Source organism: Marmota monax, unplaced genomic scaffold, assembly GCF_021218885.2.
Source record: "Marmota monax isolate L192 unplaced genomic scaffold, Marmota_monax_Labrador192_F-V1.1 WCK01_AAM20220418_F8-fsc00098, whole genome shotgun sequence".
NCBI lineage: Eukaryota > Metazoa > Chordata > Mammalia > Rodentia > Sciuridae > Marmota > Marmota monax.
In genome coordinates, this window is record NW_026694639.1 from 5,351,593 (window position 1) to 5,364,628 (window position 13,036).

Here is a 13,036-nt window from a genome sequence, read left to right on the forward strand (position 1 = left end):
CATATGAGTCTGTTCATGTCTATGAAGGGAAGCAGAACTAGTGCAGGTTTTAGCATGTTGTATACATGCATACGGCTTCTCTCCAGTATTACATGCATGTTTTGGAATAGAACTGAAAAAACTGAATTTTTTTCCCACTTAAACATTTGTAAGGTCCTTTTCCAGTGTACATAATCATTTATGTTTGAGTACTTGTAAAATAATAGATTTCCTGTGTGGTTTAAACTTACATGGCTTCTCTTCACATTTTCCACTTTCATGTGGTCTGTTTTTGTATGCACCTTACTTTTTCCCCAGAATTTTTGTTCTGACCTGCAATGTTTCGGTCTTCCTATAGAAGCCAGGTTTCTGAAGAATTTCTATATTACGTGTAAGTAAACATTCATCTAGTAAGGATCCAGCAAAGACCATTCTTCCTAGATAAACTTCACAGCCACATCTTAAAAGGCCAATGAATTCTAAAATATCCTACATATGGGGCTGGGGCTGTAGCTCAGTGGTAGAGTGCTTGCCTAGCATGCATGAGGCATTGGGTTCAATCCTCAGCAGCACATTAAAAAATAATAATAATAAATAAATAAATAAAGGCATTCTGTCCATCTATAACTACAAAAAAAAGTTTTTTAAAAGCAAAAATTGCTATTAAAAAATATCCCACATATGTATAGCTGCAGAGCTGCAGCTCTGCCTGGCTCAAATTGACAGGTTATGTTACAGTCCTTTTTGTTTTTGCATTTTAGGATGACCCAGTGTCCTCCCTAGGGATCTCCTGACACCTGCAGCTTCCAGGAGACATAGGCTGCTCAGAGGCGCCTTGGCCACAGAAGTAGATGATGTAGAGCCTGGATCAGTTTATTTATTTATTTTGATACTGGGATTGAATTCTGGGAAGCTTAACTTCTGAGCCACACCATCAGCGCTTTTTATTTTACATTGTGAGACAGGGTCTCACCAAGTTTTTTACGACCTTGTTAAGTTGTTGAGGCTGGCATTGAACTTGTGCTCCTCCTGCCTCATCCTCCCAAGTCACTGGGATTACAGGCATCATCATTGTGCCCAGCTCGATTTTATATTCTTGATTACAACTTCTTCAGTCACTTTCACTAACTTCTTTGGTGTTGATCGTTCCTTTTAAAATTACAGAATATCAAAAGTACTTATACTGAAACTTTAAGTTCTTCGGTTTAGAGAAAACCATATCCTATGTACATTTTACCAAATTTCCTATTTGATATGTTACCTACCTAACAGATAATACTATATGCAAAATTATAAAAAAAAAACACCTTCTCTACTGTCTCTCTTTAGAGTAGCAAGAAATATAATCGTCTTGAAGCTAAAAAACCTTACATATCCTGCCACAGAAACAATAGATTGCAAGTATTTATTATATATCTTTTTATAAAGCCATTAACCAACTGAAATAATTTAAGGTCCTACACATTATTGACTCGTATGTATTTCTACCTGGACTGTGGTTTATACATTTTACTCAGCTTGCTTTCAATTTGGTAACCAACTTGCAGAAAATTAAGTCACAATTAGAACTTTTAAAAAGAAAAAACTTTCCCTCCCTTCTTAACAGAAGGTATAATTATAGATAAGTTTTAAGATTAACATTCCAAAACTTATGTATCCAAAAATATAGCCCTATAGTTGCTGACTGTACTTCTAAAATTACACAAAATTCAGCTAGAGTAAGTCCAGTGGGTGAATGAGCTGAGAAAAAAAAATGATTTAGGCTTGAATGAAAGGGAGGAGCTGTTTTGGAGAGGGGGGAAAAACAAACTTTCTTCAGTTACTCTGAACACAACTGAAAATAAAGAACAGAAAAACAACTATAATGAGCTACAGTAATGTCAATGGCCTAAGGTTAGAGTCTATTATACAGCATATACAAATAATTTAAGGTTAACAATGTTCATTTATGAGAACAGCTTCTGATATAATCATGAAAATATTTGTTTCATTCTTTTGAACCATAAATCAAATGGTTCTGATTGTTAACTCTTAGGAATATATAATAGTCACTACAATGAAAATACAGCATCAAGTTAAATAACACCATATAAAGAATAAAAAAGGGGCTGGGATTGTGGCTCAGCGGTAGAGCGCTCGCTAGCAAGGGCGGGACCCGGGTTCGATTCTCAGCACCACATAAAAATAAAGGCATTATGTTATGTCCATCTACAAAAGATATTCTCTCTCTTAAAAAAAAAAAGAACAAAAAATAATGGTATACGTTCCTGTATATAAGTCATACACACTCACTTATACAGTTGGGACATTTGGTAATATTACAGAATTGTTAGGTTTCTTAGATGTGATATTAGGTTTAGGTTATATAGGAGTCTGTCCTTATCCTTACGAGAGGCATAATAAAGTATGTGGGAGTGACACATCCATCTACATATACATATATAAATGTGTAAATATGTATATTTATACATATACATTTATACATGTATAAATATATATAAGGAAACAAGTTGCTAATGATTACAAAATCTAGATGAAGAATGTTTAATTGTTCAAGGTATAATTCTCTCAAATCTATTGGTAGGTCTAAAAATTCTCAATACAAAAAAATTGTTGGGAAAAGCACCCTTCATACTATTAGATATTTCAAAGGACCAATACAGTAATTCCTACTCCTCTTCTAAAATAAAAGATAATTGAATGTAAGATCTAAGGGATATAAACAGTTAGTCAACAACAACAAATAAATAAAAACCTGAAACCAAAAAGCAAACCAAAAAAAAAATTGGGAAAGGACACTAGAGTGAAAATTTTAAACTACAGTTTTGGTATTAATATTTAAAATGATACAACAAGAACTTACGGTTATTAGTATAACTGGTAAGCAAAACAAGGAAATAGAGGAGAAGAAGAAAATAGTGATTTTAATGTATATTAGATAAAAATTTGACCAATTATACCAATAAACCTCATTTTGGAAAATAATTTCTATACTTTTTATAGTTGCATAATTTAGCAGATAGGGCAATGATTTGTCTTATACAAACGAAGCCTTGAACAAAAGATACTTTCAAGCTCAATTAGACTGTCACATATAAAAGTCATATCTACCAGAAATGAATGGTAGTTAATGGTCTATTAACAATTTTAAATACAAAAACTAAGAGGTATAGAAAAGAAGTTCCAGAAGCATTTAAGATGAAGTGCATCTCTAGGCACATAAGATGGTCCCTCACTGAGAAGCGAGAGAGCATAGTGAAGGAAGACCACAAAGTTGGAAAAGACTGCATCATATTAAGGATGTATTACCAAATAACTCTTAGTAGGTTTAAGGTACTGATATATTATCATATCCAATTAGCCATAGGGTCTGTTGGCTATTAATGCTACATAGTAACTGAATTGGATTTTTCCACTTAGTTGTTACTTTGGTGGAAACAAATCTCAAACTTTATAAAAGAGATAAACTGAAAAATAAAATTTGCTTCACAGAAGTTTACATTAAAATTAGTTCATTTTATAGATAATTCTACCCCTTTAAAATAAAAACTGCTAGTAATAAAGATTTCTAGAAATTTTGCAAAACACAAAGGTCTCAAAACAAAATCATTTGTGATTCTAGCTGGTCCCTTCCTATTTCCACCTCTGTCATGTCATTTCAAAGATGGAAAAGCTAGCGTTTCATTTTCATTGAAATTGTTTTTACCTGATATTTTAATTCTTAATAAATGAAAGGCACAAACAAATATAGTATGTTTTAAGCCCTCATCATTTAAGTCTCCCTAAGCCTGATAACCAATAGGTAAAAAATAATATATATACATTGAAATACGGTATTTTTTCATTTCATCATTCTTTGACTTTTATAGGACAAAAAAAGGATAGAGAATACTTAACTGATTTTGTAACATAAAAGATATCAAAATTAAAATGGGAAAAGAATACAGTTTTAAACAGGAATTCATCAAAAGAAAGAAAAATACAATGACGTGGGAAAAAGTTTATCAGAAAACATAATATTCAAATTGAAATGAAAAAGATTATCATCTGTTTAACAAAGTTTATCAAAAGCAACTTATAAAAACTAGTTAAGGTGTGAAGTCGGAATTGAAAATTGAAAATTATTATTTGAGAGCAACACACTCTAAACTCAAACACACTACCAGAGTCAAACATTTAAGTTGAATATGATGCTTTAAATAGGAACCTGTATAATTAATCATCATTAAGATTATCTGCCAATGATGCAGTCATTTGTCAACAAGCAATCAAACAAGTTACCTGACTGCAATAGTTTAGTACAAATCCAATTTGCACTTATAGTATGAAACCTATTAATTCATTAAATGTACTCAACTCAACAGGTATTTAAATAATATTGTTAAATTATAGTATTGTAAAACCAGTGAAGTTTTAAATATTTAAGATTAAAATGTCAGTGGAAACATTCCTCGTATGAATATATTCAAAAATACTCCCAAATACAAAGCCAAAATCACTCATTAGAACTTTAAAAGACAGAAGAAAACTAAAAACTCCAGTTTGAAAGGTAATAATAAATACATAAACTGTGAAGCAAAGCCAGGAATATAAAATTACTTTGAAACAGCTACTTATATCCATTTTAATGATGAATTCAAGGATACAATATGTTAAAGACATATTTAAAAGTCTAGCAGTGGGGTAAGACATGTGAATCAAACTTTGTTTGTATCCTAAACAATTACAAGAAACTTTGAAAATGTAGTGTTTTCTTTCCAGTTAAAAAATTTCTATTCATTGCCTCTATCTTTGGTGTCACTGCCACCAATAAACACAGTATACAGCTTAAAAACCTAATTACTATCTTCAACTAGGAAAAGTAAAACAACATTATTTCTTTAAAAATAAGATGTAAAGAATGTAATCCTACTTAATTTTGTCTCAGGGTCCCACATATCTGAAATATCATGCCAAAAAGTAAAAGTCTAAAAGGGAACATCATCATTTGCTATAACTGCACCAAAAATTTAGCTACTGTACGCTGGTGTGATGACAGCCAGTAGTATGCAGAGGCTACAGAAAGACATAATTTACACAAGTTTAGATCACAATTAGGAAAAGGAAGGTTCAGTTTAATGTGAAACTGAAACACAGACAACAATGCCTTCACGTAAATATGCTACAACTTTGTTCTCTTGCAGTTTAAAAGGACAGTGTAAATATCTTAAATTTACACAAAACATTAGGAAACAAGGTAGTTGTTCATGATTAAAATAAAATAGCAATGTAAATTAATTTAACACAGTGTTAAATATATTCACATGATCACCATTGTGATTCAAATGGCCACTAATAGAGTTACATATCAATATATATACATAACATTTTTGCCACGACAGTTTTTGTTAAGTTTGACATTTTGCAGACCAGGTAATTTTACAAGACATATAATCTTGTATCAATTCTTCATATTATGAAAGGAATCAAATATTGTTAAGTAGTTTCATTCCTCTGGCGGAGGGTGACCCTCTAAAAAGTCAGTGCAAATTGAAGAGAGTTCTACCTTCTTGAATATTTGAACTTGTTGACCAAGATAGATTCCTATAAGCTGAAGATAAACAAATCTTAAGAATTAACGAATCTCATAACATTGTCAGTGGCATTTAGCAGATATCTGCCACAAAGAGGAACACTGGGTCCTATAGCAGAGCCTTCTGAGAATATGGTTGCTGTGGCTGAGGAGGCTGTTGGTTGCCTCCCGGTTGAGTCAGGGTTGACGATGTTAAATTATAGTTTGGCATCTGGGACATATTAGTTCCTGCATTCTGGTATATAGTGACATCAGCAGTTGCAGCAGTAGCAGTGGGAGGAGGACTATATATTGAAGCCTGGTTGGGATATGTATTTCCTTGAACCATTGCACTGTGGAGGGAGAAAAACATCCAATTAGCTAACTACCAAAATACAGCCATTAAGAGATAACAGTAAAGCCTGTTATCTGTTAAACACTCATTCATCTAAATTCTTCTTCTTTTTTAGTTGCACTTGGACACAATGCCTTTATTTATTTATTTATTCATTCATTCATTCATTCGTCTGTTTATTTATTTAGTTATTTATATGTGCTGCTCAGGATCGAATCTAGGACCTCGTACGTGCTAGGTAAGCACTCTACCGCTGAGCCACAACCCCAGCCCCCATTTAAATTCTTTTGATAACTGTTTAAACATTTGACACAGATGTCAGACATTATTATTTGAGACACTGGGATACTGCAGAATAAAAATAAATCACTACCATCATGGAGCTTCCACTCTAGCAGGAGAAGCCAATGGGTTATAAGAGCTGTGAGAAGGAAGAGAGTCTGTTAGTAGGACTAAAAGTCCTGAAGCAAGTGATTCTAGTTTCTGTATGGTGGTAGAGGAAGGCCTTTCAGATAGAGCAATTGTTATGGTTTGGATATGTGGTGCCTTTCCTGTTTGAGACAATGCAAGAATGTCTTGAGGTAAACGATTAGATTATGAGAGTTGTGATCTGGTCAGTGGATTAGTCCACTGATATGGGTTAACTGGGTGGTAACTATAGGCAAGTGTGGTGTGACTGCAGGAGGTAGGTCACTGGGGCCTGCCTTTGGAGCTTATGTTTTGTCCCTGGTGAGCAGGGTTCCCTCTCTGCTTCCTTGTTGCCATGCCCTTCTGTCATGATGTTCGGCCTCACCTGGGACCAAGAACTATAGAGTTAGCTATCTATGGACTGAGACCTCTGAAATCATGATCCAAAATAAACTTTTCCTTCTCTGTGTTGTTATTGTCAGATCTTTTGGTCACAATGACACAAAGCTGACTAAAACAGAAGTATTTAAACAAAGACCTAAAATAAAGGAAGGGAAGGAGCCATATCAATTATCAAGGAAAAATTTGTTTCAGGCATAGAGGAAAGAAGCCTTTGAGGAGAGAAAACACCACACATGTTCAAGGAACAGCAAGGAGGTCACGAGGCCTATGGCCAAGTGAGCACAGGTAAGAGTGATATATGATAGCAGAATTGAGGGGCTATAGCATATATAGTACCTTGAAGGCCACGAAGATTCTGGCTTATAACATGAGATGGAGAGACATTGGTTGGTTTTGAGCAGAAGGGTGATGTAATATCACTTAGATTCACCCTGAAACTAGGACAGAAGCAAGAACAATGGAGGCTATTAGATCTTTTCCAGGTGAGAGCTGACAGGCAGTCAAAGCCAGGGTGGAGATGGAAGAAAAGGGCATTCACATATTTTGAAGATCATGCCATCAAAATATAATAATGAACAAAGTAACTGGGAATGCCTGAGATTTTATACTTAGTAAAAATAACTGGCAGAATGGCCATTCACTGAAGAGGAGAAGAACCAAGAATGGTTTTGAAGTGAGAGGTCTAGAAAATATACAAGAAAACATGATACGTTAAGCAGTCAGATATTCAAGTCTAGAGTCCAGTGGAGAGGTTAAGAGTAGAAAAAACATTTGAGTGTCATCAAGCATATACATGGTGCTTAGAGTCACAGAGCTGAATGAGCTAACCTATACAGTGCGGCAGAGAAAAAAGCAGTCCATCTGGTCAGCCCTACACATCTGAAAGATAAGATAAACAGGAGCAAGGCCAAGGAAACTGAGCAGTAGTAGCAGTGAATAAAAGAAAAATAATGGTCATAATGGTCATGACCAACTATAATAGTATTTCAAAAAAAAGAAATAATAAACTGTAAAATTAGGTACAAAAACAAAATTGACCCCATGATCTGGTGATATGGAAATCATCGGTGTTCCTGACAAGAATAATTCCAATGGACTACTGATAATGAAAGACTGATTGTTTCATTTCTCTATTTTCTCTATTTTCCTAAAAATACAGAATAAGAGAGACCACCTATATACCACCCCACCACATTTATCAACTATACCATTACCTATTCAGATATGACTATACCCCATATGTGAAACTGTTAATACAGAGTCTGACCCTATCAATTTTTAGTATAGCTATTAATGCCATCTCTGAAGGAGTACATGTTCAACGGGTGTTTTTTGTAGAACATGTCATTGAAACATTTAGCTGCCTTCTTGGCTGGGCTCATTTGTTTATTCTCTAGTTAATTCTTAGCTTACCTTCATTTTCACTAGGATACATTCCTTGATTTCCCACTTTTCTGGCATGGTTCCTCCTGTGTACCATCAGAGGACCCTGAATGTATAACTATCATTGTATATTCTCTGATAGTTTCCTTTTTACTTGTATGTATCCCTACTAAACTATAATATCTTAAGAACTGGAACTGAGTCTCTTTCATCTTTTACAGTCACACTGCACAGGACACAGTTTTATACTGTATAAGAACCTGCTAAATATTTGAAAAATAAATGTTTAAGTGTTAATGATGACAATTTCAGGTGCTATATTAAGCCAGTGAGGTGTATTTCTTTATTCCTTACAAGGGTTTCATAAAACTTTGAGGCAATTTAAGAATCTATGTATAAATGTACCATATATATACATATACATACATATATACATATATACATAAGTGTACACACAAAAATGTGTTTGCCTAGTGTTTCAGTATAGAAATAAGAAAACTGATAGCAGAGCAAATGTAATATAACAAAATTGGAATAAGTGAGAGTCAAGGTTAGAAGTCTACTTGCTTGAAGTGTGCTGCATATTTGACTTGAGTTTTCTAGTTGCAAATTAAGGCCAATGAGAATTTTTGTTGTTTTTGACAGGCAGGGTTTGTTTCTTTGTTTTCCCTGATCTTCAGTACACATCTAAAAATACTTTTTTAAAATTCTTCCACAGATAATTTTGGTTTCAGAGTTCAGTTTTTCAGACTTCTGTCATTCTTGGGCTATCTTATTATTCATTGGAGAAGGTAGCTCTGATTCAGTTCTCAAAAGTTACTTGTAGAGATGGTAGTATTTTAAAGTGATAGTAAATGACTTTATAAGGCAGCAAAGCTTGTTTATTTTTTTAATTTGCTTCTACTAAAATGAGGTTCAGGGACAAATCAGTGTATGTATGGCAGACATCTGACATACAAACATTAGAGTTTCTTAATTTCAAAACGCTTCCTATTTAGCAGAAGTAAACATATAAAAATATGTAGTCTATTACAACATAAGTTATAAATAAAGATATATACACAGTTCTTTAGTTGTTTAAAGGGGTGAATAAGTTTTCCAAGAAAATAACTCAAGTTGTGTTATTCTAGATCAGAAGGGGGAGAAAAAAGTAAGAAAGATGTTCTAACAAGAGTAAAGATAATGCTGGAATGGAATGGCATGGTATGCATGGTATAGCAAAGATGGAAAGTGTGAAAGGCCTGATGTGTGCTGGGAATTACCCTGTTACTAACTGATTGAAGGTACACCTGGAGATACTGACAAGGATTGAAGAACATGTAGTCCTAGGAGCACGCTAAGCAGCTTAACTCTTAATACTGAGAAAGCTCATAAAGAACTTTTAAATGGAAATAGGATAGATAAATTTACAGAAGCAAGATTAGAAGCCAAAGAACCATGTAGATTAGGCAAGAAATTCTACAGTGTTTAATTGCAAGATATGATGATATTAATAGGGAAGAGTTACTTAGGAAATTAGCAAATAATTTTATGTTGGGTATTATGATAGGGAAAAGTGCTGAGCAGACATAAAAGAAATACTGGGTGAAATGCAGAGTTCTGTCCCAGGCTACTGGGTAGACAGGGAAAATTTAAATTGAAAATAAGGAAGTATATAGTTAGAATGAATACAGTAAAAGCTAATATTAATGGAATGTTTAGTATGTGCCAGTTTGCTATATGCATCACTTATTATCAGTCCATTACACTGTGATATATACTTATATTACAGTAAGTCAAATTTTTTATACCAATAGGAACCACAATATTGCACTATCACAGTATAGAGGCCACGTGTGTTAAGCTCTGGAGCCAGAAGGCCTTGCTTTGAATTGAAGTTAAGTAGGACCTTAGACCCATCTCTCCGTCTCAGTTTCCCATTTAATAAATGGGAAATACTAGTATAGCTTCCCCCTACATTATTACAAGAAGCAAATGAATCAATATATGTAAAACATAAAACAGAGTGCCTGGCAGATACTAAACATCCCATGTTAAGCCTCCCCATGACCTTAAGTGACTCTGGAATACTAGATGTGACAGTAGGATAATTCCTTAAAATTCCCAAGCTTCTCCAACATGTGACTCTTTGAGGATGAATATTCAATAATGAGGGTATTACATATCTATAGACACTGATGGAAAGGTTTCTAGAAATTATGCGTGGGTCACCTAGAAATGTCTGTTACACAAATCAGGATATCATGACTTGTAGAATACATGCTAGTAAACTATCTTAAAGTTTATTTGTTTCAAGGGGAAGACTTCTGCTTAGATTCCCAATAAAGCAAGCACACACATAAAATATTTAAAAAATTCATAATGATTTAACTACATGACAGAGAATACAAGTAAATGCCAAAAGAACTGGGCCTCTGTCATCGCATAATCAGTTAGCTATCTGCCTCAAGAACCACAGAGGCAAATCATTTTTTTTTTCATCTTTTCTTTTCAAATGTTGTACCCCCTTTAATGAAAATCAAATTCCCTCGTATTTGAAACATAAGGAAAAATAAGGAAATATTTTCTTACTTAAAGAGATAGCCCAGGGTGTATATTCCAAAACAATAACAGAATTTAGATTTTACATAAAATTTGTGGGAAAATGATAAATTATAGTTACAAATTAGTTTCTTTAAATAAATTATCAAATATCATCATAGACTCAAAATCACAAAAATATCCCACTTATAGGAATACAAAAAATACAAAACTACCCCCCAAATACAGAAGTTGAGTGAGTTATTCAGTCAATGGACTGGCTTGTAGCTGATACTGTACTATCAAAGGGGTTCCTATAAAATCCACTCAACACCACAAATGGGGCTGTCTGGCAACACTGATGACCTCTACCTGAGATTTCTTATTCAGATCTATGCGTACTGATGACTGGAGGCAATTAAAGAATTTTAACAGCAAAATCACAAGTAATAGTCAATATACCAAATTACTTTGAGTAAGAAGCCTGAGTGTGCTGACTAGAAAGGGCCGGGTTTGCAGATGGTGGGACTGCTCCTTGGCTGAGAGAAGACAGTTGCTCTGGAGGAAGACTGTAGCTCTGGAGATGACTCATCTGGGCATTCCCTGCAACCAGGTAAGCACCACTTTGATGAGGCCCTGGATATACCTAGGATGGTTATTGAGAAAACATACTTGATCGTAAAACCTTCACACACATTCCAAATATTTTCTGAAGAGGAACTCAGCTACAAAAAGAACACATATTATTTCTCTGGAATCATTTTTTAAAAACTTACTTCTGTCAACAAGCATTTTATAAAAAACACTTTTTAGTGATGTGGACAGCTGAGGATTTTTGTTTTTAAACATTACCTGAACTATTATTTATTGCAATACAGAAGCATTAAAGGAAATTACCTTGAAACTTTATACTAAAATAATGTTTCTATTAAATATACTTAATATTTTGTATGATAATATGGAATCCAAAATGACATTTAGGAGGCACATTTTAGGAGACTACAATGCCATAAACTCTATTTATAATATAAATTTCCTAAACTGCAATTTATTGAACCTAGAGCAACTTAATAAAGCAAAGGTGAGCAAGTTAACTTTCTAAAGCAGGGGTCAGCATGTTTTCTTATAAAGGGCCAAGTAGCAAATATTTTAGGATTGTAGGTCATACAGCCTCTGTCACAACAACTACAATCTACAGATATAGGATGTAGCAATAGACAACGAGAATAGCTATGTTCCAATAAAAGTTATCTAAAAAACAACAAACCAACAAACAACAACAAAAACAGGAGGCAGGCTGGATTCATTTGCTTACTCCTATATCTAAAAAATTGTACTGTTTTTAGTCTAAAGAGATTGAAGTTTTTAAATATCAAAAGTCTTAAACATGGTATTATTAATTTTCTATAGTATTCGCTTTTAAAAGACAACTTCTGTGGGCTGGGGTTGTGGCTCAGTGGTGGAGTGCTCACCTAGCACAGGTGAGGCACTGGGTTCCATCCTCAGCACCACATAAAAATAAATAAATGTATTAAGAATATTGTTACTATGTGTTAAATCAATATGACAACCACCAAGAGGCAAGGACAATAATCATCATGGACTTCTGTTAAACCACAACACATACCATATCAGAATCCAAAAGGTCTTCATTATAAACATAGCTCTACCAGCTCATATAACTATTTTACTTTTTTCTTTTTATGAATGTTTGCTTTTTTTTTTTTTTGCCTGACTCAAACTGAATTCCCTTGAGAAGATATCATCTAGCCTTATTTTCCTAGGGCTTGGCTGTTAGTTCCAGGTAGTGCTAGACCCTCATCTCAGGGAAAATGGCCCATTTAAAAAAAAAAAAAAAAAAAATTCTGAACAAAGTTTGTGATAAATCTTTGTAAACAAAAGAGAATCTGGCTGATTATTCCTTATACCTGGAAATTGCTGAATTTATGGAAAAAGGGCTCTTAAACAGTTGCTTCAGATGAAAAGAGAAAAAAGGGGTCTACATTGCAATATATGCATTTTATGTAAAAAAAAAGGGGGAAATTCCCTATTGAAGCAGCTTTAAAAAAACATAGGAAAATATTACATTTTGTTGGTTAACAGTTTTTCAATTCCATTTTTCCCACTGCATTTAAGTTTTCCTTTTAAGTATTACTAAAAGTCATTAGATATTTAAGAGAATTTTCCCATCTCTGAAAATGGTATATTTTAATTTGTGGGTTTTTAAAAAAAATACAATATTAAGATAACACATACAAAAGGCTGTACTTATGTAGTGTACCCAGTTTGAGGAGTTTGGCGATAAGTACATACTTATGAAATCATTACCATAATCTATGCTATGAACATCCAACAATCCAAAAGTTCCCTGGTACTCTCTTTATTATTTTTGTGATAAGAACACTTTGCATAATCAGGTCATTGTAAAATAAAAACAT

General features: G+C 33.7%; 1 protein-coding gene across 2 annotated transcripts in view; it reads right to left on the reverse strand.

The window, feature by feature from the left end:
* Positions 1-4,574: 4,574 nt before the first annotated feature.
* Positions 4,575-13,036, reverse strand: part of Stam (signal transducing adaptor molecule) — a 69,803-nt gene continuing 61,341 nt past the window's right edge. Inside the window, exons 13-14 of one of the 2 annotated variants that reach the window (XM_046423048.2) lie at positions 11,069-11,244; positions 4,575-5,883 (exon numbers count right to left, since the gene is read on the reverse strand). In XM_046423048.2, coding sequence (XP_046279004.1) covers positions 5,661-5,883; positions 11,069-11,244 — 399 coding nt within the window. In that variant the 3' untranslated portion in view covers positions 4,575-5,660. Of the gene's footprint in view, positions 5,884-11,060; positions 11,245-13,036 lie in introns of both variants that reach the window. The other variant, XM_046423050.2, reaches the window with a different exon arrangement.